Here is a 25,357-nt window from a genome sequence, read left to right as displayed (position 1 = left end):
TAGAAGCAAGCAGGTAAATGTGTTATTAATTCAGTTATGTTCACTTAAGGCTTAGCATTTTGGAACCTGTTTTTCGTCTGTATAACATCAAATCTTATTTATTAATCCAAATATGCTACAGAAAATGCAGTATAATCTGGAATTAAAAGCAAGTTTTGTAAAGAATTTTTTTTAGAGTACAGTTGTATAGAGTGATGGTAATGTCGGTATTTGAGAAATACGAGTAACTCAAGGGAACAGACTACTTCTAACACTGATTCTAGACCTTAAAATATTAAATTTCACATCATCTTAATTTATCGATTTCTTTTTTTTTAAATTATATTCTAAGAGTAATAAATAACGCATTACTTTCGTAATGCAACTTTTGCACAGAAGTAATAAACTTCCGCATTTTTTGCAGAACAAATATAGGAAATTATCAGCTACTGTTGGGAAATAATTTTAAAACTACTTCCTGGTACAGCCACAAACTACAAATTATTATGAAATGGCATCATGTGCTGTATCTTTAGTTAGCAATATGTTACAGAATATTTATAGAAATACAGATTGTTTCCATTTGAAGGTTTTTTACCTTTAATATTTTCTTTTTATGTGGGCAGATATTTCCACAGTGCTGATTGTGGTACTTATTTTCTCATTGCAGAATTATCGAGCACGAAAATGTAGCATTGTTCAAGAAGAAGATGATGAAGATGACATCACCCACTCGGGCCACGAAGAGTTGGTGCCACCTCATGCACAGCTCAGTCGGAGAGGCAGCCGTTCCGAAGGACGACTGAACATTGCTGTTTTGGAACGAATTGCCGAGGCAGAGAGGAGCGGAGCTGAAGAAAGAAAGAAAGGTCATGCCCTGAGGGACGACAACTCTATGAAGATGAAGTTACCACACACTACAAAGTTGGGATTGTGGATGGCCAAAACCCCCACCGAGCCTCTCTCCAGCAACTCCCCTGCTGCACTGTTCCTCGGGAGCAAGTGGAAGAGTAATCCCCAGAGGTTTACCATTCCTCCTGCTGCATCGACCGTTTCTCCCTCTGCAAGCAACACATCCTTATCCTCGGAGTCTTCGCAGAATTCAGTTCCCACATACGCACCTACCCCGATGACTCCTGTGCCAAAATTCAAAACTATGCCCTCTCCAACTCGGCCACTGCACAGTGTGTGCAGCTCTCCACAGTTGACCCTGAATGAGATTTTTGAAGAAGGGGACAACGGTGAGCCGCTGCGTCCTTCCCAGACGGGTGCAGTTCGCAGGGGCTTCGTCACCTCACTACACCACAACCATACGGCTCCGGGATCTGTCGTAACCAGGTACGAACGTAGACAAAAGTTCAGTAAAACTCGAACCACAAGCTGCAGTTCGTCCGATGCAAGCGACGACGACAGTGAGAATCGTAAGAAGAGGGCTCACAAATTGAAATCGCTTCCTAAACGGGATTCCCACGATGACTCGAGTGATTCTCAGGATCCAAGTGGAGGAGGCAGCGGAGGCGGAGGTGGCGTCGGAGGAGGACACGTCGGAGGTGCTCAGTGCGGACCAGCAAAGCCACCTTCAGGGGTGCCGGATGGTTCGCATCCTTCCAGCGGGGGCTCGTCGGCACGAGGCCAGAGCAAAGGGAGCAGCGAGAGAAGACACTGCATGCATCCTTTCCGCCAGGGAGCCGGTGAGACGAGACTCAGAGAAAGCCAATCTCTTAACCGGATCACCGAAATTCAAGAGACTGAAACCACTGTGCAGACTCACGTGCAGTATGAATCGTCGTCATCATCGTCGCCTAGGTTTCGTTGTCTCAGTACAAAACTGTTTGGTCGGCCGTTCGGCAAGCGACCGACTTCATCTGGGGCTGTTCTGGAATCTCGCAAATGTGAGACTGAGAAGTCCAACTGTGGCAGTGACGGTTGCACGGGGAGAAGAAACAAACACGTTAATCGAATACCAAAGAATGGTTGTGTGGAAAGTATAGAGGGTAAAGGTTTTGTGTCCATGAGTTCAATTTCTGTTAGAGAAACAAGGGTGCTTTCAAGTTGTGAAGAAAAAGAGAATCGTAAAATTTTGGAGAGAGTCGAAAGCAAGAAAGTTAGGCTGGCTCATTACTTCCAGATGCACAGGAAGCTGTGTCTGCCGCTGTTTCGTGGCCGTCTGTACAAAGCACAGTCTTGTAGTTCTATAAAGGAGCGTGCACTCTGCGACACGTATCAGTGCACCAACGAGAAGTGGTGTAACGGGAAGCCAGAGACATTTCAAGTGAACGGACCCATCGTCGGGGTGTCCCCGACGGACATAAACCAAAATCTCGGTCTGAACAAAGGAAGCAAAGAGGCCAACGGCGGCCGAGTGACTTTGGTGACTTGCCCCGTGGGCCATGTCCATGACTCATCCAAGTGCTGTAGTTTATGTTGAAGTAGCGCACGTGTTGTTGCTGATAAAAGTGCATAAAATAGCAACAAGTTCTAGAATCTGAATAGTGTTTTATGTAATGGGTTTCAGTTGGCCAACAATATATTGTTGCAGCGTACAGTGTGTTCATCATCATCTTGTGATAGTGTTCATGCTCCTCGATAGATGCCATCATGTTTTTCTCATGTTAGTTTAATGGTACTTCCCTAGTCATTTCTCCCGGACTTCACGCTGTTCATTAGTACATAGTCCCATAGTGACGTCACGTGTTTCCTGAATAATGTTTTGTGTTGTGGGACACAATGGGTAAAAGGAAGGAAGCTTTTTCTGTGGATTTAGGGTTCCAAGCTTATGAAGTCGAACTTGTATAAATTCCACATTTAGATCTGACACCAAAGTAACAAGGGAACAAAGAGGGCTCATTTCCAGGATTACCTGAAGTTGTGATGCAATATGAAAGTCCACCTGCCATTTCTTGCTTTATTATTTCACGGCAAATGCTCCTGCGAGGACCAAATTTTGTGAGCAGGTTGTAATTTTATGTAGGTAGTATTTAATGCATTAGGATATGTTTAATGGCAAGAACTTCCATGAATTGAATGAGAGCATACAGTTCAGGAGTCATTCCGAATCAAATATTTTTTCTCCTTTCATGACTTTCATGACTATAAAAAAACGTTTTTTAAAAAATCTTTTGTTGATGTTTTTGTGTTGGATGCATGTGGAGGATTTTTCAGTCGAACGACTTCAAAGCAAATGATTGTGGAGAGAGTTCTGCAGTGGTGGATATTTTGATTTTTTTTGAACGGAGTATTAATTTTTCCTAATATTTTTATCATAAAATTACTTTTAAAATGCAGTGACAATGGGAGAATGGGTTTTTTAAAACTCTGCAGACATTTTAAATTTTTGTTACGATGTAGTTGACCTGCAGTATTCTTGATGCTTGAGTTGCATTGCGAGACCCTTTGATGTAACATTCTTGCACTAAGAACAAACAATTTTTAAATGTTTTGTGAGAAATGTTATTTTTAGTATGTTTATGTGTGTTGTGAGAAATGAAGGGATTCCAGCTGTTGAATCATGATTTGGAATTGAGCCCTTATTTTCAACCTTCCAGTTTGTTCTGTAATTTGTTTGTCATATTTATTGTGAGTAGAGTGTAACATTGTTTGTTTCCCCCTCTATTTTCCTTACCCCCACTTTTTGTATAAATGAACTTGCTCGAAAGTTTATTTGCGAGGCACATGTAAGTTACAAGGCTGTGAAAATGTACACTACATATTTTTGGCAATATGAAATTTTGGGACTTCCATTGTTAATCCTAGCAGAATTGTAAGAAAATTGCTTCTGACTTCATTGTGCATTACATAGTGCATTCCTTGCTAGTTTATTCTTGGCCTAGGCACAGCAATATGTGTCTTTTTTTTTTTTTTTTTTTTTTTTTTGTTTGCTTCATGTACTCTCATTCAGAATTTGGCAAATATATTGTAACAATAGAAATAATAGAATAAGAAACAGTGTCGCATGTTGAGGAATAGTGTGAAGATGAACCTGCTTGTCAGGAATATTGTATGTCTGCATTGGTATAACTTCTGTGCCATCCATCAATTGTCGTCACAACGTTAACCTATCATTCAACTGGACTTTCTATTGGATTTGATGAAAATTGTAACTTTTAAGTTTCTATGCTTGTTGTGTACATCACATTGTCTTACTTTGTTTTTAATGTTTGTCCGGAATGTTTGCATTTTTGTATTTTTTTTCCACCTTGTCAGATGTCCCATATTCCCCTGTTGAGTTTGAAAGAAGAAACTGTAGAATCAGCTAATGCGTATGAAAAGAGTGGAGAAAAGAATTGCTTGTAGATTGCCAAGCCTCAACTGGTTGGTCTGAGTTTAATTAACAACTAGATGTCTTAATTAACGTCTTTCGTTCCAGTGTAGAGTTCATTCTGAAGAAAGTAGTATTTTGTTTAATTAGAAGGTGCCACACATTGATACTTTCTGCATGTCGTATGAGCATTAATATATATTATATATCTTCCAGTTGTGCATTTGAAAAACCTGTTGATACCTGCTGTAGAACCAAATGATTACAATGTAAATAAATTCTGTTGCAATGTAAACAGCTGTGTAAAAATAATAGCATCACTTCAGCATTGAGTCTACAATTCCTCCTGGTGACTAGTAAGAATATATTATTAAGAGCATTGTAAAAGGCAAATGAGAAAGCGTAACATGGTGTCTACCTGTGGACAAAGCAACTTTATTGTGGTATGAGCTTCTGGTCTCCATGTTGAACAGTAGCTGCCATACCTTGGCGTATCACAAGGTTTGGTTTGCAAACATATTTTTACACTAGAAATAATTCTTGAAACTCTCCTGGGGGCGAATGATGGAGGTATTTCCTCAGGATATCAACCAGGGAGGTTCCGGATAGACTTCCGAGAACTAACGTCACTCATCTTCCAAAAGCTCGGAAATCTATCCAGGAATCACGTGGTCGATATCCTGAGAAAACCTCATCATTTTTACACTAGATTTGTATTACTTTGAAATAACTCAAGGATTTTGAATTGTTTGGTCTTATTTAATTTTTATTTGAATGACAATGAGATATTGTTTTCTACAGAAAGGAGAAGTTATACTCAAATGAAGTACAACATTTTCTGCGAAACTGATTTTTGTTTAATTCATGGTGACTATTTTTGTGGTACATCTGGTGGTGGGTTGGGCTTTTATTCCATGTTAGGTGCTGCTGTATTCTTTCAGAAACGGATCATTCTAGGATGTCTGGCCTGTATTTCAGCCTCATTACATGTAGTGGAACACAATGTAGTCATGATTTTGATTGCCATCTCTTCCCTGTTTTGAGCAGTACGAGGCTCCTCTGAAAACTTTAAGCAACACTACAAGTTCCCATGAGAATGGTGACAGTAGCCATCAAAAATTAACAGAACTTCTTACAAACTATTTCGTGAAATCTTTGTGACATTGATTATTACTGGTAATTAGAACGGACAATTGATATTAAATGTCCTCCTCCGTAGCCGAGCGGGTTAAGGCGTTCACTCGTCTTGAGATCGTTCACTGCGGGACTGCGTAGGTTCGAATCTGGCTCTGGTCGGAATTTATTCGGCCTACATATAGGGCCGGTGGCAACCCACCATCGTGCGGAAATTGGGGAGCTTCGAATGAGTAAGCTTAATCCGGTCCCGGAAACCTACTATAATGGCTGGGGATACATCGGGCTGACCCCCGACTGGTTGCAGATCTCCACGCTTAGAGGTGACGAAGGAAAGCGTGGGAGGGAGACCGGCAGTTGGTAGGTAAGCCAAGGCCCTTCAGGGCTGTTGCGCAAAGGATTATTATTATTAAATTCTGTAGTAAAACAGGTCATGTTTTTGAATTTGATATTCAAAATGAATCAGCTAAACAGCAAATGGTAGTTGGTATTGATATTTACAAGTTTTTGTTTTGCAATCTTTTTGCACGTTTTCGGTAGATTAATAATTTTTAGTATAAATGTGTGCTGTGAATTGTTTCCTAGGAAACAATTTAGATATTAGAAGAAAATAAGTGTGCGTGCATGGTGCTTTGTAGTTTTATTCTTTACCAGCACTTTTCTGCCATTGGCTAATTTCATTAACTAGGATGAGCAATGATTGGGTGATATTGATGAACATATAGGGTGTACCAAAATAACAAATCCAAAATTGTTGACTTTTCATGGCCTTTTTCTTATTTATTTTAAACGCCCCCTACTTAGTTATAGTTGGAAATGAAGAAAAAACATTTTTATGCAATGAAAAACACCATACCACAAGGTCTGTTAACATGAAAACTGAAGCTGTACTTTAACAGGACTCCACATGGGGAATGGCCACATTACTTTAGTTCATATTTTTTCAAAAGTTCACGCAAACAAGAATGTAATTCTTAAGAAACAAATTGAACAAACAAATCTTAACCACAGCTCAATACAATTCTAGATTTTCAAGTATTCAATTTGATCAAATCCCAGTACTGTTATATAACAATGTATATTCACTATACTGTAAGAAATAGCAAACATGCCCGACCACAAACATAATTTATTGACTTGCTTGACTGCTGATGCGACACTTGCAAAGAAAGGCCACAGCCGGTTAGCTGTGGGGGAAAAAAAGAGAAAAAAATGCCAAGCAGTTGTGAGTACTCATATACCGGGTGGTCCATTTATAATGATAGCATGGGATATCGCATGCAGAATGCATCCAATCGAAAAATTGCACAGAAGAAAAGTTTGATACTATTGAGGGGGTAAGTCAATTCTGTAAACATTTTGTCGCCGCCACCCACCCCTTACGAGGGGGGGGGGGGTAAATGTGAAATTTCAAATGGAACACAGCCCATTCGTTTTACATATTTGGATTCCGTGTTGAAAAAGAAGTATTTTTTGTTTGAAAAATTTTGTAAAAAAATTGCAACCTTCGAACATTTATAAACATTTAGTAGTTTCAGATTCATTTTGTTCCCTTTATGTAATAACAGTTTTGGTTTCCACTGAGAACACTGCATAAGCGAATTTTATTCAAAAAATGAGTGCAAAGAATTCGGCAAAAGAAAATTGTTTGCAATTTATGTTTTTGTGTAACAATAAATAATATTAATTTGTTCCAACTCTTTGGTTTCAAGGAACAATTTCATATGAACAACAAAATTAATTATGTTACTACAAATTAGTTATCATTTGAGGTACACAAATAAATGTTTAAAGGAGCAAATGTTGAAAATCATGACCGTATTCTCTTCAATGTATTTCAAAACACTGTGTCTGAAGCTCTGCACTGTTCGTCCCAAAATGTCAGGAGTGATAGAAGCACAAGCATCAATAATTCATTGCCGCATGTTTTCTGGCGTTGTTGGAACAATTGTTTGCAGACAGGGTTTTGTAGACACACCCAAGTTCATCCTGTTCATTTTCAACATTTGCTCCTTTAAACATTTATTTGTGTACCTCAAAGGATAACTAATTTGTAGTAACATAATTAATTTTGTTGTTCATATGAAATTGTTCCTTGAAACCAAAGAGTTGGAACAAATTAATATTATTTATTGTTACACAAAAACAAATTGCAAACAATTTTCTTTTGCCGAATTCTTGCACTCATTTTTTGAACAAAATTCGTTTTTGCAATGTTCTCAATGGAAACCAAAACTGTTATTACATAAAGGGAACAAAATGAATCTGAAACTACCAAATGTTTATAAATGAAGCTAGCTCTTCCATTGTTGGCACCTTTTAACAATGGATTTTCACACTTTATCCAAATTTATTCTCCTTCCGAATCTCCACTTCCTGCATTGTTTGAAGTATGTTGACACCAGTTTGGTAGCATCCACCTTTATTTGTTCTCCAACAATGAATCTTGCTCCTCCATTGTTGGCACCTTATAACAATGGATTTTTACACTTTATCCAAATTTATTGATTTTCCTAATCTCAACTTTCTGCACTGTTTCATCCAAGTTTACGGCAGTTTGGGGCAATCCATCTTTACTTATTCTCCAACAATGAGGCTTGGTCGACCATTGTTGGCACCTTTTAACAATGGATTTTCAACAAGTAAAGATGGATGCTCCCAAACTGATTTCAACATACTTCAAACAATGCAGAAAGTTGAGATTCGGAAGGAGAATAAATTTGGATAAAGTGTGAAAATCCATTGTTAAAAGGTGCCAACAATTCATTGTTTTAGAATAAGTAAAGATGGATGCCCCCAAACTGCAGTAAACATACTTGAAACGATAGAAAGTTGATATTTTGATTGAAACTAAATTGGCATAAAGGATGAAAATGCTTAGTGAACGGTTCCAACAGTGCAATAAAATTTTTACACTTTATTACTAGGGGGAGATTATTTTTTTGCCGCGGAGTGTATTTTGTTAACTCTTGTAAAGTTGAGGGCAAATTGAACATCACATGATGATCCCCTGATTTCTTCAATCTTTTCAAGAATTTAAATGCTAGAGCATCAACATAATTTCATTGCTTAAAAATCATAGGGTACAGAAGGAACCTAACTGAAAATAATAGTGGACAATTTGTCTATTAGCAAAGTGTTTAAGATTTGAAAAATATGGTTTCAAAATTTTTATTATGTCAAAATTGTCACACACTATCCAGTGGTATATATGGTGGTTCTTCACCACCAAATCTCAACCTGGGCTGGCTTGTTCTTTGTGAGGGTCCCTTATCAATTGAATGAATGTCTTTGATCTGGTTTGGCTGGACTTTCAAAACTCAACTTCCTTGTACTTTGTGAAAATATGGAAATTAGATGATCAAGGGAAAGAATTTGACATTGCAATGTAGCTCTTGCTTAATGCCACAACATCTTATTGCTCCAGATTTAATCGTGAAGTGGATAAAAAAAAAAAAAAGGTAAAGTGTTCCCCTGTGCATAGCACCACGCCATGAAGGCGTATAGGGGGTGTGGGGGTAACGCCCCACACTTTCTTGATCCGGTCGTGAGTGGGGGTGATGTGATCAGCATCACGCCCCTGACCGCCTTTACCCCCCAGGGCTTCCCCCAGGTACCCATGTTATTCGACGCTGGGTGAGCGCCGGGGCTGCTTTCACCGTTAGAAAAGTTCCCGGATTTGAACCGGCCGGGGATCGAACCCGGGACCTTGAGCATGGTAGTCAGACGCGTTACCGACTGAGCCACCGCGGTAAAGCAGTAAATGAAAGCAAATGGACAACCCTTTTCATTGAGTAATCCGTGACCAGCAGCATATTTCTGGCTTTTGACACTGGAGTCTGCTTCCAGGGATCTCCCACTGGGAGATGGACCATGGGATAGAGAACTAACCATTTGGAGTTGTCATGAGTGTGAAAAGCGTTGAGAAAATGTACTTGAACAGAAAATGTACTTACTTATTCCGATCCTCTTCTACCAATTGGTGTCGAGGTTTTGTAGAGAACTCTCCATCTGTCACGATTTTCTGCCAACTTCCTTCCTTCACTCCACGAGATGTTCCTCCTTGTCAGGATATCCTTCATTCCCTCATTCCATGCCCTACGTGGTCTTCCTTTCGGAGACAGAAAATGTAAGTATAAGAATATCTTAGTTCTTTCTTTCATGGCAGGGGGACAAGTCCATGGGGCAGTTGCCCCACTAATGCAGGCTGTGACACCAAGGTGTTAGCCGAATCCAATGTATTTCAGCTGAAGGCAACAGACAGCATCATACACAACTGGAACTGCTTTTACAATGTTTGGAAAATTTAAATGTGTCGAGTTGCTTCAAATTACCAAAACAATGGGACAGACACTTTCACTCTGAAGTTGAAAGTTTTACGAAGACCACATTATCAGGGTTCCCACACACTTGGAAATCTCCGGGAATTAGAAGAAATAAAATTCTCATGCAAAATCATATAATTTCAACAAGTCCCAACAAAAAACAGCTGAAGGATGCACTAATTCACGGCCAGCTTTTTTAAAGGCTGGAATCCTGAAATTTGGCAATGCTGTCTCGCCGGCCTAAACATCAAGCTACATAGCATGGGCGCGAATAACAAAATTGATGTTCACTCTTAAAGAAACAAGGGAATCTGTGTATTTTTTTCTTTTTCCAAATAAAGCTGACCGTGATACAGTACAAATCTGGACAGAAGATTGACATTACAATGTAAGTGGAAAACATACATTAACAATAAAAGTGTAAATTGGTCGTTAAATAACTGGAAATAAGCAGAAAATATAAGGCCAACTTTGCATTTTATACGCAGCATGGAACGTTCCAATAATGTGTAGTTTGCCCTTATTTTTATTTGCTAGCATTTCGTAATGACATTCGAATCTGTTTAGCAACTAAATATTTAAATGATGGAAGATCTAACACAATGGCCTTAAAGTTCTAAAAGTAAGACGTACACAGGAGTTGTGGATGTGATAACCCAGCATCAGAGAGTATTACATTCAGAGTTGAAATAAATCTTATCTACATATTTCTGTATAACATCTTCATTTTAGCCAAGATTTTGTTCAACAGACAATATCTACATTGTAATTACGATGTGCATATGTACAAATACTATTTGTTTTGTGTGAATATAGCTCATGCATGCACAAGGCTAAAATAATGCCGAGTGCTGGCGACTATGTACTCCCTGCGAGAAAGTGGATAATTTTGCATGGTTTAGAAATTAGAAGGTGCTACATTTCCGTTGTTTTTCTCTTGGCGAGATATGTTACAGTGAAGGAATTAGTGATTTTGTGTTCTACTGTTTTTGTTAGGTTAGGCAGTTTTATGCTCTTAGTGGTTTGTTTAAGTTTCCCGAATTCTTGTTTGAGTGTTGTAGTTTAACCCTTGTACTTAATACAAGAAAAAGCTTAGCGTCTGGTGCCTCATGCACACAACTTTTCTCAGCTTGGAATATGCTTTTTGGGTAAACATGTTTTAAGCCTCTATAGCTCTTCGACGTCTCAAATTTATTTTGCACATGATAATTAAGAATATCAATATTGGATATTTATTATATTTGATGATTTACCACATTTGAAAAGTACAGAATGCTCCATGAAATGCTGATAAGCGGCTCAAAAAAATGTAATGTATATTTTTAACAACTTAATAACATACTGCTTTACTTATGAAAAATAACATTGAATACACTAGCAAATACAATTTGAGCGAATGAAGTGATTATGAGAAAATTATTACTTTTTTTACATCTAAGTTCATTATCTAATGTATCTTCTGAGTAACATCAGCCGCCTGATGTCACGGTTTACAGGGTTGCCAAATTGAAGGCTCCGGTCTGTAATAAAGCTGGCCGTGACTAATTTCAACTTCAGTAACTTGCTTTACACATACTATTGGAAGACAATAAATAAAAGTACTTAAAAAATACTATAAAATGCACTACTTACGGTTTGTGAGTATACGTTTTATAAAAAACAATGTTTAAAGGCACAACTGGTCCCTTAATCAGGTTCACAGTCTTGGCGAGTGGAATCACTTCATGGCCACGTCAATTAACATAAAAGACAAGGAATAAGGTAATGGTAAAAATCATGGATAAAAAGGTATTTCGTAAAAACTGGCTCCTGTACACATTAAACTTCATATTCCCTTATTTACCTTGCAAGAACTTCGAATCTAAAAATGATCCATAAAAAACTTCATCACGTTAACAACACATGTGAGAAGCCAAACCATCACCATATGGTCTGCATGGCACGATGTGGAGTTTTAACGTGTTAATGTGATGAAGTTTTTTATGGATCTAAACCTACAGTTTAAAGTGGAGTCTGAACCAGTGTGCATTGTGCTTCCACCAGGAGAGGGGGCAGTAGATGAACCTCTTCATTATAAGGCGACAACGTTATGCCATTGGAGAAAAAAAAATACAGAAAGAATTCGCAGGGAACGTGTTATATTATGACAATAGAAGATGAGTTCATTTAAGAGGGTGTATTACCAGAGACAATATTTTCAGACTTTCGGAAAACAACGTTATTTTTCACGGAGTTAGCTGCCTTGATCCAACAATGAAACACTGTGAAATTGAAACTACCACCTCAACTTTCGAAGTGGTATGAACTAATGAAACTCCACTTTTGGAAGAGTAAGTTGTTGCTGATTCGACTGATTTGTTCTATGTGAAGTCACTTTTCTGCTAACTTGGCTAATGACGACAATGAGGTTCAATGGTGATTAGGTGAAAGTGACGAAGGGGAGAAAACAAATACACGCAGACATTGAAAATGCAACCCCCCCCCCAAATTATTATTTTGACTGTGGTTCCAGGTGTCAGAGACTCGTTCGCCTGCAAGATTAAAGTTTCCAGGTATACTGCTCAGGATAGAGGTTGACATTTGAGCCCTTTCGAAAAGTTACCGGTATAGTGACCAATTTCGATGAATTCCTTGTGTCCAAAATCACATTCTACAAAATGTAAACTATTTGTTACCTCAGTGTATGTGTTCATCTAACCCTACGTGTATCACTTCTCCCGCATGATTAACGAAGATTACTTCAGAAACAGAATAACTACTAACAGATTTTTCAATGTTACTTGACTATTACTTTTGGGCGATCTTTTGTCAAAATAGCTTTTCATAAGCCTGGAGATACTTTATTAAGAATGAAAAAAGAATTGGCTTTTCCGTGTGTGTGTGTTTACATTCCCAATAAAACATAACTTTTAATCCAAATATCCGATGGCGGCGATTAGGAGGAGCAAGGGGGGAAGTTCCCCCACCACATTTTGCTACTTGTTACACCCGGCCTCTTAATGCTACCAAAGAAGTAAACTGTCCTTGCCCAGAGGTTTTGGCACCCGATAGCCAGTATTGCAAACATTCAGATACATTTGTCAGTTGTAATAACCTTGTAAGCCAAGAAGAGTGGTCATTAACCCCCAAGTTTCAGTCAAAATCTCATTTGATGAAAATAATATGATCAGGAACATGGATTTAAACACAATTTCTATCAGTGTCGCCTAATATATAAAGTGGAGTAGGTATGAGCCTTGTATTTTTGCACTTGGACAAAATGTGATTAGAATGTATGGCTGCGCACACACAAACACTTCCTTGAAGTAATTGTGTCCATCGGAGACAAAGAAGTAGAACAAGATGCGAGAATAGATTAGAAAAGGAAGAGGGAAGATACCAAACACACACACACATACATGTGATGTGTTGTGCATGGCAGTTAAGAGAAACATTTGAAGAATGGAACGAGAGAAAGTGAAAGGGAGAAAGATGTAACAAGCTGAGAAAGAATGATATAAGAAGGCATTAGGGAGTAAAACAGAAAAGATGAAAAGGAAAGGGAAAACAGAAGGGAACTCGGGAGTGTAAGAGAGAAGGGGATACATATGCATGCATGTCGTACATATATGTGTCTTACATGCATATATATATTTACATTTATACTGCCCACCCTAATCTATCAATATAAAGCTTCTGCCCACCTGGTCGAAAATTTCTGGTGCCGCCCCTGCAGCCATGGCACCATGGTGCACACTTTGGGAACCACTGTCCAAACTAAATTGTCTAACGTGCCCAATTCAAGATGATATCTGACTGGTGACCTGGGTTTGATTCCTGAAGTGGAAATTTTTCAGACAATGCTCCACAGTGGTGCAGATACCATTCTGGCATTTTTGTCTTTCACAGTCCTCAAAAACATTGTGCAACACTTTCATGCAGTTAAATTATCCTGGAAATTATGCAAAAAATTGAAGTTTCTTTTAATTTTACACCAGTTTTGTGTGAAAAAAAACATAAAAAAACGAATTTTGTGATAACATGTAATTCTCAAATATTTTAAAGCAAAAAATCTTGGTAAACTGATAATAATAATAATTAAAGAGTATGTCAAGGTGAAGAGGAAATAATACATATAACTCAGAATTACTTACAAATGTTGTATTATTATTAAAATACTGTAAATGTATCTATTTTGAGGAACAAGATAGGCTATATGTAATACAGGTTATTTCTGTTATAAAGTGGCAAATTAATGAATCTGAAAGTTTGATTCTTGAATACACTACATTTAGTGATGTTGTTGCCTTGTAAACAAAGGGTCCCGGGTTCGATACCTGGTGGAGGCACATAGTGGTTCAGATTCCACTTTAAACTGCAGATCCAGTCCCAATTAGCCATACTGTGCACAAAGTGGACTTAAAACACCAACTCAAACTTTATTAGTGAACACTTTGATACTGAAATTCTACAGTAGTTTTAGTTTTACTATCAAATTTTATTGTCTAAAATAATATTTATTTTACTAATGACTGCCTAAATTTGCAGCTATTTCAGTGTCAGTTTTATGAGGATTAGCGTTTACTTCACATATAAATTTTACTTTCTGGTCAACTGTGTAACTTTTCCTCTTGCCGTTTTCCATGGTCATCCAGTAGCAACTGTCACTCCCATGACATTATTGTAATGTGGTTACGTACAAATCAACTGTATTTTATGAAGATTAGTATGTGCAACACCAAATTACATATATATGAATTACATACAAATAAGGTTTAATTAACACGTTTTTAAATTATATTTTGCAGGACCTACAATAATTTACATACGAAACAGAATTATGCAGAACTGAGTTACGTATAAAGCAGTCTGAACTGCTCTTTTAATTATTACAATTTTCAAGCATTGGTATTTGAATCGGTGAGAGCACTGGTATCACTTGCCCTAATATCTATTGTTGCAATTCACTCGAAGAGGTGGAAACAGAATGCAAAATAAGAAAAACACGGAATGTACAATATCAAAATAAAACAACATGATAAAGTGGGTCATGTAATTTATTAGATCATGCTATTCTGTGAACATCCTTGCCTTTTTCTTTTCCTTGTATTCTTTGACATTGTCATATTTTCTCTTGTACAAACAAGATATAGCATTTGTTGTATTTGGAGGTTCAGAAAACGTCCAGTCGCTGTTGATAGCAGACACCACTCTCCCTATCTCATCTTCGGAGATGCCGAGTGGAACAAATTTGGACCCATCCTTCTGCAACTTAAAAACCCTCAAAGGGTTTTCTTTGACGGGAAGGAGGACCCACAAGGTGCAGTCTGAACTCAATGCAGTGCTGAGTGGTTCACAGGGCAACTGCACAACTTGAAGCAGCGTTACACTAATGTTGCAATCCTGTCCAGACATTTTGTAACAAAGGATTCCCTCAAAGCTATTAACGTGCACACACAAAATGGACGTACGTTCATCGTACCCACACACATTAAAATTCTTCACTGCAAATCCTTGATATACAACACAATCACTTGCACCGTCCATTTCTTGTTCCTCTTTACCTTGTGTTTGTACTGTCATGCCTTCCACCTTTGCATGCTGAAGTATGTCGCATCTGCAATCAACATCGTACAACTGAGTTCCAGATAAAAACTTCCACAGTTTCACCGTGCCATCCCCCGAGCTAGACACAAGGCAAGAGGGGGAATGAGGAACTAAACTTAAGCACGTCACAAATTCTCTGTGCCCTAAGCAGTATGACACGATATTGTATGAATTAGGAAACTTGGACACTCTTATTTTTTCATCGCGATCGCAAGAAATAAGATAGTTTTTGTCAGACGTGATCAGGATGTCTAAAAGCATAGAAACATGTCCAAGTAACAACGTGTTTCTTCCGTCATGGAAGGTGCAGCTGTAGACATCCCCGGACTTATCAGCTACCAACACAGAATCTCCACAAGGGGCGAACGCCACCTTCCCTGCACGCTTAACCATCCCAAACGTATACTTGCAACTCCAAGTGTCGGTCTCCCACACGCTCAGCTGCTTGTTCGTGTCGCAGAGTGCCAATAATTTGCCACATGGGGACAAATTAGCTGATAAAATGGAAGGAAAAGATTTGTTTGGGTTTTTAATCTTGCCTGTGCAGTCTGCTACGGAAGATTGCAAATCAATAGTATGGCTATCCTTTCTTCTAAGAGAGTAACTGGTGGCACTGGAACCGCAGACCAACGCAACCAGTTCATCACCAACAATTAAGGCAGCCATTTGCAACTGTGATGACTGTAGCCCTCAGGAAATTTCTGCAATCAAAAGAAAATAAATTTATAAATGTTCAAGCAAGAAAAAGCTTCACTTGGCACTTGTAGAAAATTAATACTTATTTGGAAGGACAATTGAAAAGATGTGATGTAAAAGCACAGGAATGGGACCTTTTCCAATATGCAGTAATGTGCAAAGGGAACATGGAAGAGATTTTTGTAATAAAGGAAATTCCCTTCAATAGAATAGTTAGAACAAGAAAATACAAATTTCACTCTGCAATTCCTCTTCCATGAGTCCCTCTATTTTCATTCCCGAACTTAAATTTTGGGTATAAAGGAAATCAATAACTGCAAGGAACCTTTTAAATCTATTTCATTCGCAAATAAACATTCCCAAAAACCACCCAATTACAACAGGTACTGTAAATACAACTGCTTAGGTTCTGATTTAATTGACTAAAACAAAAAATAGAATGCTGAAGTTTTTGATCCTCCAATATTGCAACAAAAAAATATGGTAAAATTTCATAAACTACTACAGCTGAGCTATACAAAAGAACTTGTGTATGGCTACTTGCATTAATGCAAAACATATTCATTATAATCACACACCATTACTTTTACTGTGAAAAATGGGGCTGGCTTGGTCCTGGGCACGGAGTATCCCTTCATCGATTTCTTCTAATCCTTACTTATCCTCGTTGTGATTAGCCAAGGATGAAGGAAAGCGGTGGCCCAAAAAAAAAAAAAAGTGCTTCGAGCTTCCCGTAGATTTGGTCACAGATTCTACCACAAGGAATTCACGATTCAAATGGACCACATTAGTGAGATTCATATTTCACCAACATATATATTAATATCTGTAGCCTATATGCTTCACAGAAAATTAAGTCCAATTTTGCAAACATTTTTAAAGCATCCTACAAGTGCCACATTTTTTGCATGCTTTAGCCCCATCTTCTAGTTCACTGCACTTCTTGACTCTCCCTGGAGTCTAGTTGGTTACACGGTGCAACACAGACTCATCTACTTCGTCGATTTGGTGTAAAGTACTGCATTTGGTGTCTGCACCATCTTCTGAAGCGGTGTTGGCATGTGGTGTATGATCACGTGGTGCGTGCTAACTAATCAAATGAACATTTAAAGCAGCAGACAGGCATTTGTTGAATCTTCTGAACTTTTGGTCGAATGTCATCTCCTTGCACGAGCCTGCCACCAGGGTACACCTGCACTACACCGAGTGGAGCAATTTTACAATACCGGACCATTCCCCGATTTCGTTCATATTTCGCATACTTAATGATTTTGGGCTCCTACCCACGAATCTGCAGTTAATATTTGGGGGTCACGAGTAGAAATTCGAAACAAAGGGGGTCCGTGATCGCAACCGACAATGTACAATTGCTCATTATTTACCTATAGATTTGTGTTTCCCATACGTAAGAAACGAAATTACAACCCCAAATTTTAACTATGTTTGTCTAATCTAAGCTAACCTAACCTGAAACTAATTCTAACTGGCTTCCTGTTATATCTGGTGTGCCGCAAGGAAGCGTTCTTGGCCCTCTGTTATTTGTATTATATCTGGATGATCTCACAGACCTCTTTAATTCCTCCATCTCAAGCACAGTTCTAATGTTCGCTGATGATTGCAAGATTATGAGAGAAATAAAACAGCCATCAGACATGCAACTTCTCCAAAATGACATAAATAGATTCTCTGAATGGTGTAAGCGATGGAAACTGTCCACAAATCCTTCAAAATGCTCTTACATAACAATTTCATTGAAGGAAAATATTCTTGAAGGTAATTATACACTCACCGACATCACTCTAGCAAAAGAAGGACAACACCAAGATCTAGGTATCCTCACAGATTCTAAACTAGCTTTCAATAATCACATATCAACCATCACAGAAAAGGCAATGCCTATGCTAGGCTTACTTTACAGATTCACCTAAATCCATAACCCGAAAGCACTTTCCATTTACTTCCAAAACATTTGTGTCCCCCATTCTAGAATACTGTTCACCATCTGGAACATGACTGCCCCTTCTCATACCTCCAAGATCGACAATGTTCTCAGCTTTTTCCTCTCCATTTTATAGAAGATGCAATTTTCTCACATGAGAGAAACATGGTTTCCATAGCGGTAATTGACAATCTTATTTTGCAATTTCTAGATGTGACCGCCAATGTTTAACTACAGATTCGTGATTACGAGGCCAAAATTAGTGAGTATGCCGAATTTTAAAGTAAACAGAGACCAATTTTTTTTCTAATTTGTTAAGCAGACATCACAAGGTACTACATAATTCTATGATCAGTTCATTATGAATATTTTAATCCAATTCCATGTCTATAACCTTACATTTTGTGTGTGAAATGTCACACACAATGCCCCTGCAATTTTAATGCTAGGAACTAGAAAATCCGGGGAACGAGTTTACAATACCGGACCACTCTCCAATTTCTATGAAATGTCGCCTACTCACTAATTGTGAACTCCTAAACACGAATCTGCATGTAATAATTGGCGGTCAAGTATGGAAATAGAGAAAAAAATGAAATAAACTATGTTTTCTTAATGTAACGTAACCCTACCATAAGAACAATAGCTCCATGGAAGACGCCATTTTCCCAACATGAAGAAATCAACAGGCAAGACAAGGTATAGTTCTCGTAGCTAAAATATTAATTTTTCTTTGTATTTATGCTAATGGAACCTAACCTAACAGGCCTAACCTAACCTCGTAGGCATTCCTCGTCTTACGTCAGCAAGATTGTTGTGCATAAAGGAAGACCATTATCGAATTGCGAAAGAAAGATTGTTCCGAATTGCTGTGTAGGGACAATCAGCATGGTAAATCGCAAGGTTATTTTACAATTTCTAGACGTAAATGTACAATTTTAACAAGCGACCGCCAAATATGAACTACAGTTACGTCATCAGGACACCGAAATTAGTAAGTAGGCGAAATTTTATAGAAATTGGAGAGTGGTCCGGTATTGTAAACTCATGCCAAATCCGGTAACAATTGCATCTCCGAACAACAGATTTCTTCATTTTTACACAAGAAAGTACTTACTGAAATTAGTTTTTCTAGCATTTAGATAGTTCCTGGAGGTATTTTCTTTCGTTGTTGAATGTGCTTGAGCGGGAATTCATGTGTTTTTCTCGAAAAATATCTCTCCGATGCACAATTGCCGTTGCTGTTCTTTCCTGCCTCTACGAGAGCCAGATGTTGCACACATTTGATGACGTAACCTCCTGTCAGTGTTTCCAACCACACCGTTGTTTTGCAAGAAGATGAAAAAACGAAATATGCATTCCTGATATTACTACGACCCAAAATTTTGACTATGTTTGCCTAACCGAACTGAACCTAACCTAACCTTGCCGGAAATTGTTCGTGGGGCTATCCGTGAACGGTTTTTGGGGGGTATCCGTGAATGGTTTTTGGGGCTATGTGTGAATGGTATTTGGTGCTACCCGTCAATGGTGTGGGGTATTTTTCGGTTAAGAAGTTTGGAAACACTGTACACCCACTGATCCACGACGCTGTGCCCGCCATATTGTGTGTTACGGAAGCGAAAAAAATACGAACAATAATTACTGTTATGGACATTTTCGTGATAAAATCAAAATGACACACGCACAATGTTCCGCAATGCACAATCGGTAAGTACGAAAGTAAAAAATGACGAAATAAACGAGTGAGAGGTGTTGTTCGGAGATGTAATTCATACCAATGTGTTAACAGACAAATAGAAAGAGAACCACTCTAAACGTGCTAGTTCTGAATTAAACAATCGGAACTTGGGCTGCAACCAAAAAGGATGCAATGAATGAACACATGCCACTCAGAAAAAAAGCAAGTCAAAGGACTATAGTAGCATGGAATTCAGCTTTTTAATACCACTCTGCATAAATGCGGCCAGCGTTAAGACTTACTTTGTATGAATTCTTCAGTCCACAACGCGGAAATGCGACTCTAACCAGTCTTTCCACTCAGATTCTGTTGATACATTTAAGCGTTAAATTATAATTAGACCGTCACGAGGATTATAAATGTAAACTTGTAAATGTTGGCCTTTGATGATTTTCTGCTCCCTACCATGCTCCATAATTTTACCCTGACCACAGCGTTGCCAGGTCAGATTTTTAAAAATCGGGAGATTGTCCTCTGAAAAATCAGGAGATCTGCTTAAAAAATCAGAAGAACTAATAATAGCGGATTATCAACGTTCTGGGGGGAGGGTAGAGTGGGAAAAGCTTTCTACTATCATTATTGAACGTTAATTATTAATTTTTGGATGTCAAAAGATAAATTTATTACTGTTATGTTAATACAAATTTTATTATGAGTTTGCACTTCAAGGGTACGATAACCCCACCCCCTTAATTCATCTAAGTTAAAGGTACAGTTTCCCCAAACCAGTGGCGATTATCGGGTGCCAAAACTGAGGGGGTGCAAGGATTGCCTCCCCCAATCGCCGGCACAGCCCCTACACATTGCAAAAAGCAGTGATATTACTGGAAAAAATTCGACCTCGATTTTCTGTTCATCTCTCACAAATATTCTAAAATAAATTGTTGTGACTGTGCGTGGATTTATGTACTTGGCGTTTAAATGTTTATGGAAACATTTCGTGATTTTTGTGTTAACTAAGACTAGAGCTTCAGCCACTACGCATTCGAGGATATATTTTTTAAATGCTCTACCTGATAACACCTTAGATTGCTTTTATTTAAAACTAGCCAAAGTTACAGGATGTAAGAAAGCCCACACTTCTTTTTAATAACACATTCAAAGCATACTCGCATTAATGGTAATGGAGAAGGGTTATAATGCCTTAACCCCCGAAATATCCTTGAATTAAAACTTTTCTTTCAATCACGGAAGGTAACCAACCAGTATTAGACAGATTTATTGATTGATTTGATTTATTTTACTTCGCATTTGCCATATTTGTCTAATCGTAAAGATGTGAAATTGACGAAGGGACACTCACAAAGAGCACCCATGCCCAGTCTGGGATTTGAACCCGGGACCCAGTATCAGATAAGTCGCAGGTTTTTTCTTCAACTTTTTTTCCCAGTCACTCCAGACAATGTAAATGTTAATTAAATCAGCTTTTTGCATTCGAGGATTACCTGGTATAAAATCGGGAAAGAGAATTTCTACCGCCACAGTATTGATTGAGTATAAAGGGACATAAGACCAATTGTAGTAGTAGTTACGCTCAGAAATAACTTTAAAAAACAATGCTATAAAAACATGAACTACTATTTCTAAGTTAAGAGATGATTAAGAAAAAAATATAACTGCGACGTATAACCATAGAATAGTATAACTGTGGTATAAGTCTGGAACAGCAGTTTACTAAGCCGACCTCCGTGGCTGAGTGGTTAGCACAGCGCTATGAGATCAGGGATCCCGTCTCGGGATCGAATCTCGGCCTGAGCGTGGTTGTCCCTTCATCAATTTCATCATATCATCACTCATCCTCGTCTTCGCGATTAGTCAAAAGTGGCAGAAATGCGCAGAAAAATAAACCAAATCAATCAATCGACAGTTTACAAAGAGCTTTTGTAAGCATAACCTTTGGCTGCATTCGTAATGTGGACTCACTATTTTATCAGAGTTAAAAACCTGAACCTGTATCTAGCATTTGCAATAAACATTACCATAAAAATGAATACTTGTTCATATGTGTGGGTGGCAACATTGGTATTTAGTGGTAACCAGTTTCCAGTTGCCTCCCCTTTGACAAAACCTCACCAGATGGGGAAGAAAGTTAGGATACCCGCCTTGGAGTTCCCAATCACAAATCATATTTCCCAATGCACAAAGGGCTCAAGAAGCCGCGCGTCTTTCCCAGTGTCATCAAACCTGGTATGACACTCCTCCCCCATTTCTCTCTCTCTCTCTCTCTCTCTCTCTCTCTATCTCTCTCTGCGGAATATTCATGGGTCTTTGCATTCCATCAGCTGAATATGTAAATTTTAAATCAACTGTTTTTTTTTTAAATAATTGTTCATTATAAATATTTAAGGAAGCAAAAAATCAGGAGATTTCCACATTTTCCTGAAACTTGTCAGGAGATCAGTAGATCGTGCTGAAAATCAGGAAATCTCCTGCGAAATCAGTAGACCTGGCAACACTGCCTGACCACCACAGATTATTTCCCGGATCTCCCTTATCGCACAACACTACGGCAACCTCTCGTTCAGACGTGAAATGATGAAGAAAAAAACAAATGGAAAAATCCCCCCATCCAAAAAGTTGGGTGGATGCAACCTGCGCCCCTAAACCCGCCCTTGGACACAGTGATTTATCCACACCCCCTAACACCCCCAACACCCTCCCAACAATAGAATGACAATACTTCAACATTAACAGAAATAAATCATTTGTAGCTGAAGAAGCGTAGTTCAATGGACCTTTCGATCAACTAAAACCACAGTGTCAAGGAGGGAGGGAGGGTGGAATGTGCAGCATCGTCATTTCCTGGAAACACTAGCTCCCTTGACAAGGTTTCGGTCAGCTCTAGGGAAGGGACACTGCCATCTGGAAAATGTCAAAATGACCTCCGCCCTCCTTCCAGGGAGCACATTCCGCGCACAGTGTTGACAGTTCAGCGTTTGAATACCTTTTATATTTCTTAAATACGTTACAGATTTATAAATTCAATGGACATTTCCACTCAATTTTTTTTACAACAATTTTAAAAACTACACCCTGGAAAAATGACCTCTGCAAGTTCTCGCGTTTCTCTGCGTCCAGTTTAAGGCAGAAACGAGACTTCCAAAGTTGGGAGGCTAGCGTTGCGCTGAAAACACGCCGCCGCCATGTTACTACGTCACTCCTTAGGGAGAGCTCGTTTGTCGTCTGCTTCGAGCATCCAGTTCCAGATGGGTAGCGGTAGCCCACGGTGAGCGAACACGTGCAGTTTTACAAATCTGTACCGATTTAAATAATGGAAGAAGGAGCGATAGGAGAAAGGAAAGCTATGCTTTGTAATGGTCATTCTTCTATGAAATATCCGTGCTGCTCACGTGCAAGATAAATGAAAGAGTTCAGCTGCGTGTGTTCTCAGGCCATGCGAAAAATATGGCTTATAAAATTGGTTGCTGACCAGACACTCAAAAATATTTTTTAAACTTATATTTATCGATATTTACCGTAACCTATGTAGTGCAAAATAGGAATTTTCACATTCTTAACTTTATTTATAAAGCCTATTTAACTTTCTTTTCCATAAAGCAATTTCAGTTTGTGTTCCATTTCTGTTGCGCAAATTATGATCAAACATTTTTGTGCAGATAAGAGAAAACACACTGAGAAGATTACATTAGTTGCACAGTACATATCTGTACTTAGTTTATGTATAATTATTACAAGGAAATAATGTGTATAACCATGGGCGTATTTAAGGGGGATTCAACGAGTCCAACCCCTCTCTTTTTTGGTTCACTAAAATTACCAGTTTCCTTGTTCTATCCGCTTGTTCATAAAAAATTCCTTCGGACTTATTTCATTCTCTTAAATTAGAGACGTATAGGACGGGATACGGATGGGAAGGAAATTTCGTAATTCCACACACCAGATGGGACTGCAGACCAATATCTGCAATTTCCTGATAGTTTCGGAATTTCTGCGATAAGAAACTGCATTGAGACTATCAAATCAGTTATTTTATCCCCTCGAATCATATTAAAGAAATTTGGTTCTTAAAAACGTAGTGACAGAAGATGAACAGAAAAGTATCAATACTTCGTGACTACAAACACACAACTTTGTCGGGTCCAACATCCCCTCCCTCCATGCTCCCCAACAAGCTTCCGGCCAGCAGTGTCCTGGATTTTCACTTACGAAATAAAGCAACCCTAATCATACCAAAAGTTGATCCATCCCTCCCCCCCGTGAACTATATATACGCCCATAACAATATCCCATACTGAAATGGTACGATATAATTATTTTGAATTTTGTATTGCATTAATAAAATAACTGAGAAGGAAAGGGAGAATTTCGAAACACTATGAAATTCTATAACTGGTGCAGTAGAAGTCTAGAAGAGGAAGAGGTTGTTGAAATGAAAAGGAGGCGACTGAACAACGAATCACAGAAAGACCACTGCCTGAGGCTTTACTTCGAAATCATTGATAATATCAGCAACCAGATAACTATTAGATTCGCATCATTTGAAAAATTGCAATATTTTGATTTACTAAATCCCACAAAACGGGGCTACTTGAATAAAAGAGAAAACTATCCTCACCATCTCGTACATAAATTGCAGGAAATTTATGGCAGTCTGTTTAATTTAACCAAACTGCAGAATGAACTTTATGTTTGGTATGCTTGCACTGAAGGATCAGAGAAAACACCAATTGAGATTGTAAATTATCTACTGGACACGAATCTAGTGGGTGGGTTTACGGAAATATATAAATTAGCAGTGTTGATCGCAACCATTCCTTCCACGACGTCATCTGTCGAGAGATCGTTCTCATCACAGAAGAGGATCCACACATTCTGCCGCTCTACTCAAACTCAGAACCGGATGACGAATTTCTCCATCCAGAAAGAATTACTTTCTAAACTGCGAGAAGAGGATAAATCAAAATTTTATGAGGCGGTGATCAGCGCATTTCTCTCTAAAGAAAGAAGAATAGAGCTGGAATTCAAGTAACTATAAGTAATGAGCAGTTGATTTTTCAAAATTTACTTTTTGGAAGGATAAATGAAGGGTAAGGGGAAAAGCCGGGAATGTGCATGTGCATTTTAGCGATTTTTCAATGAACGGGTCATTCTTATGTCCACGGGTTTTTTTAAGGGGTGATAGGTAGGAGTTCCACCAACCCCTCTGGTTGCGAACTCGTGCTTTAAAAATTAATTGTATGGCGAAGTATTGAACATTAATTTTCTCGTTCAAACAGCCCTTGCTTCTCCTTACCCTTAAAATATATTAAATTTTAAATGAAGTATTTACTTCATTTAAAATAATTTATGTAATTTAATGTTTTTTCTCAATATTTCTAAATTTACACCAAAAAGGTACGGAGAAAATTTGTAATACCGGTATTGGTTCACAGAAATGAGAGGGGGAGGGGTTAACATTCCGTCTTTGCCAACGCCTTAATTTCAGGGTCAGGAGACGCCACTGATTTTTATCTGTTTTGCTTGTTCGGCAACCCATTTGTACTTAGCGCCCAGGCAAGCACCACACGTGGACCCTCCCCCTTTTACAACTCTCTTTCTAATACGTAGTATATAATTTATTTTACAAAGTTAAGAACTGTTGGAGCCACATAAATGGTCATCAACTATAGACGTGAATGAATCACTTACGTTCTTCACGAAATACTTGCCATTTTATATCGAATACTCGGTCAGTAAAT

The 25,357-nt window shown here is 38.4% G+C and overlaps 2 protein-coding genes across 4 annotated transcripts in view; one reads left to right on the top strand and one right to left on the bottom strand.

Moving 5' to 3' along the window:
* Positions 1-3,062, top strand: part of Snrk (SNF related kinase) — a 29,587-nt gene extending 26,525 nt beyond the window's left edge. For both annotated transcript variants that reach the window (XM_083144106.1, XM_083144107.1), the window contains exon 8: positions 650-3,062. In XM_083144106.1, coding sequence (XP_083000232.1) covers positions 650-2,407 — 1,758 coding nt within the window. In that variant the 3' untranslated portion in view covers positions 2,408-3,062. The remainder of the gene's footprint in view (positions 1-649) is intronic.
* An 11,654-nt stretch (positions 3,063-14,716) lies between these two features.
* On the bottom strand, positions 14,717-22,178 carry wuho (tRNA (guanine-N(7)-)-methyltransferase non-catalytic subunit wuho). 2 transcript variants are annotated; one of them, XM_083144194.1, is made up of 3 exons: positions 22,118-22,178; positions 19,901-20,082; positions 14,717-15,983 (listed from the first exon to the last, which is right to left on the bottom strand). In XM_083144194.1, the coding sequence occupies exon 3, from the start codon at positions 15,946-15,948 to the stop codon at positions 14,746-14,748; it is 1,203 nt and encodes a 400-aa protein (XP_083000320.1). In that variant the 5' UTR covers positions 15,949-15,983; positions 19,901-20,082; positions 22,118-22,178; the 3' UTR covers positions 14,717-14,745. The 2 variants fall into 2 exon arrangements, with proteins under 2 accessions (XP_083000320.1, XP_083000321.1); XM_083144195.1 differs by lacking the exons at positions 19,901-20,082; positions 22,118-22,178 and adding an exon at positions 19,035-19,168.
* Between the last annotated feature and the right edge of the window lie 3,179 nt (positions 22,179-25,357).

Source organism: Lepisma saccharinum, chromosome 22 (assembly GCF_977018435.1).
Source record: "Lepisma saccharinum chromosome 22, izLepSacc3.1, whole genome shotgun sequence".
Lineage (NCBI taxonomy): Eukaryota > Metazoa > Arthropoda > Insecta > Zygentoma > Lepismatidae > Lepisma > Lepisma saccharinum.
This window is presented reverse-complemented; position numbering and strand designations above follow the sequence as displayed.

Excerpts from the sequence above, each read along its gene's own strand:
- wuho (XM_083144194.1), bottom strand. The coding sequence starts at position 15,948 with ATGGCTGCCTTAATTGTTGGTGATGAACTGGTTGCGTTGGTCTGCGGT.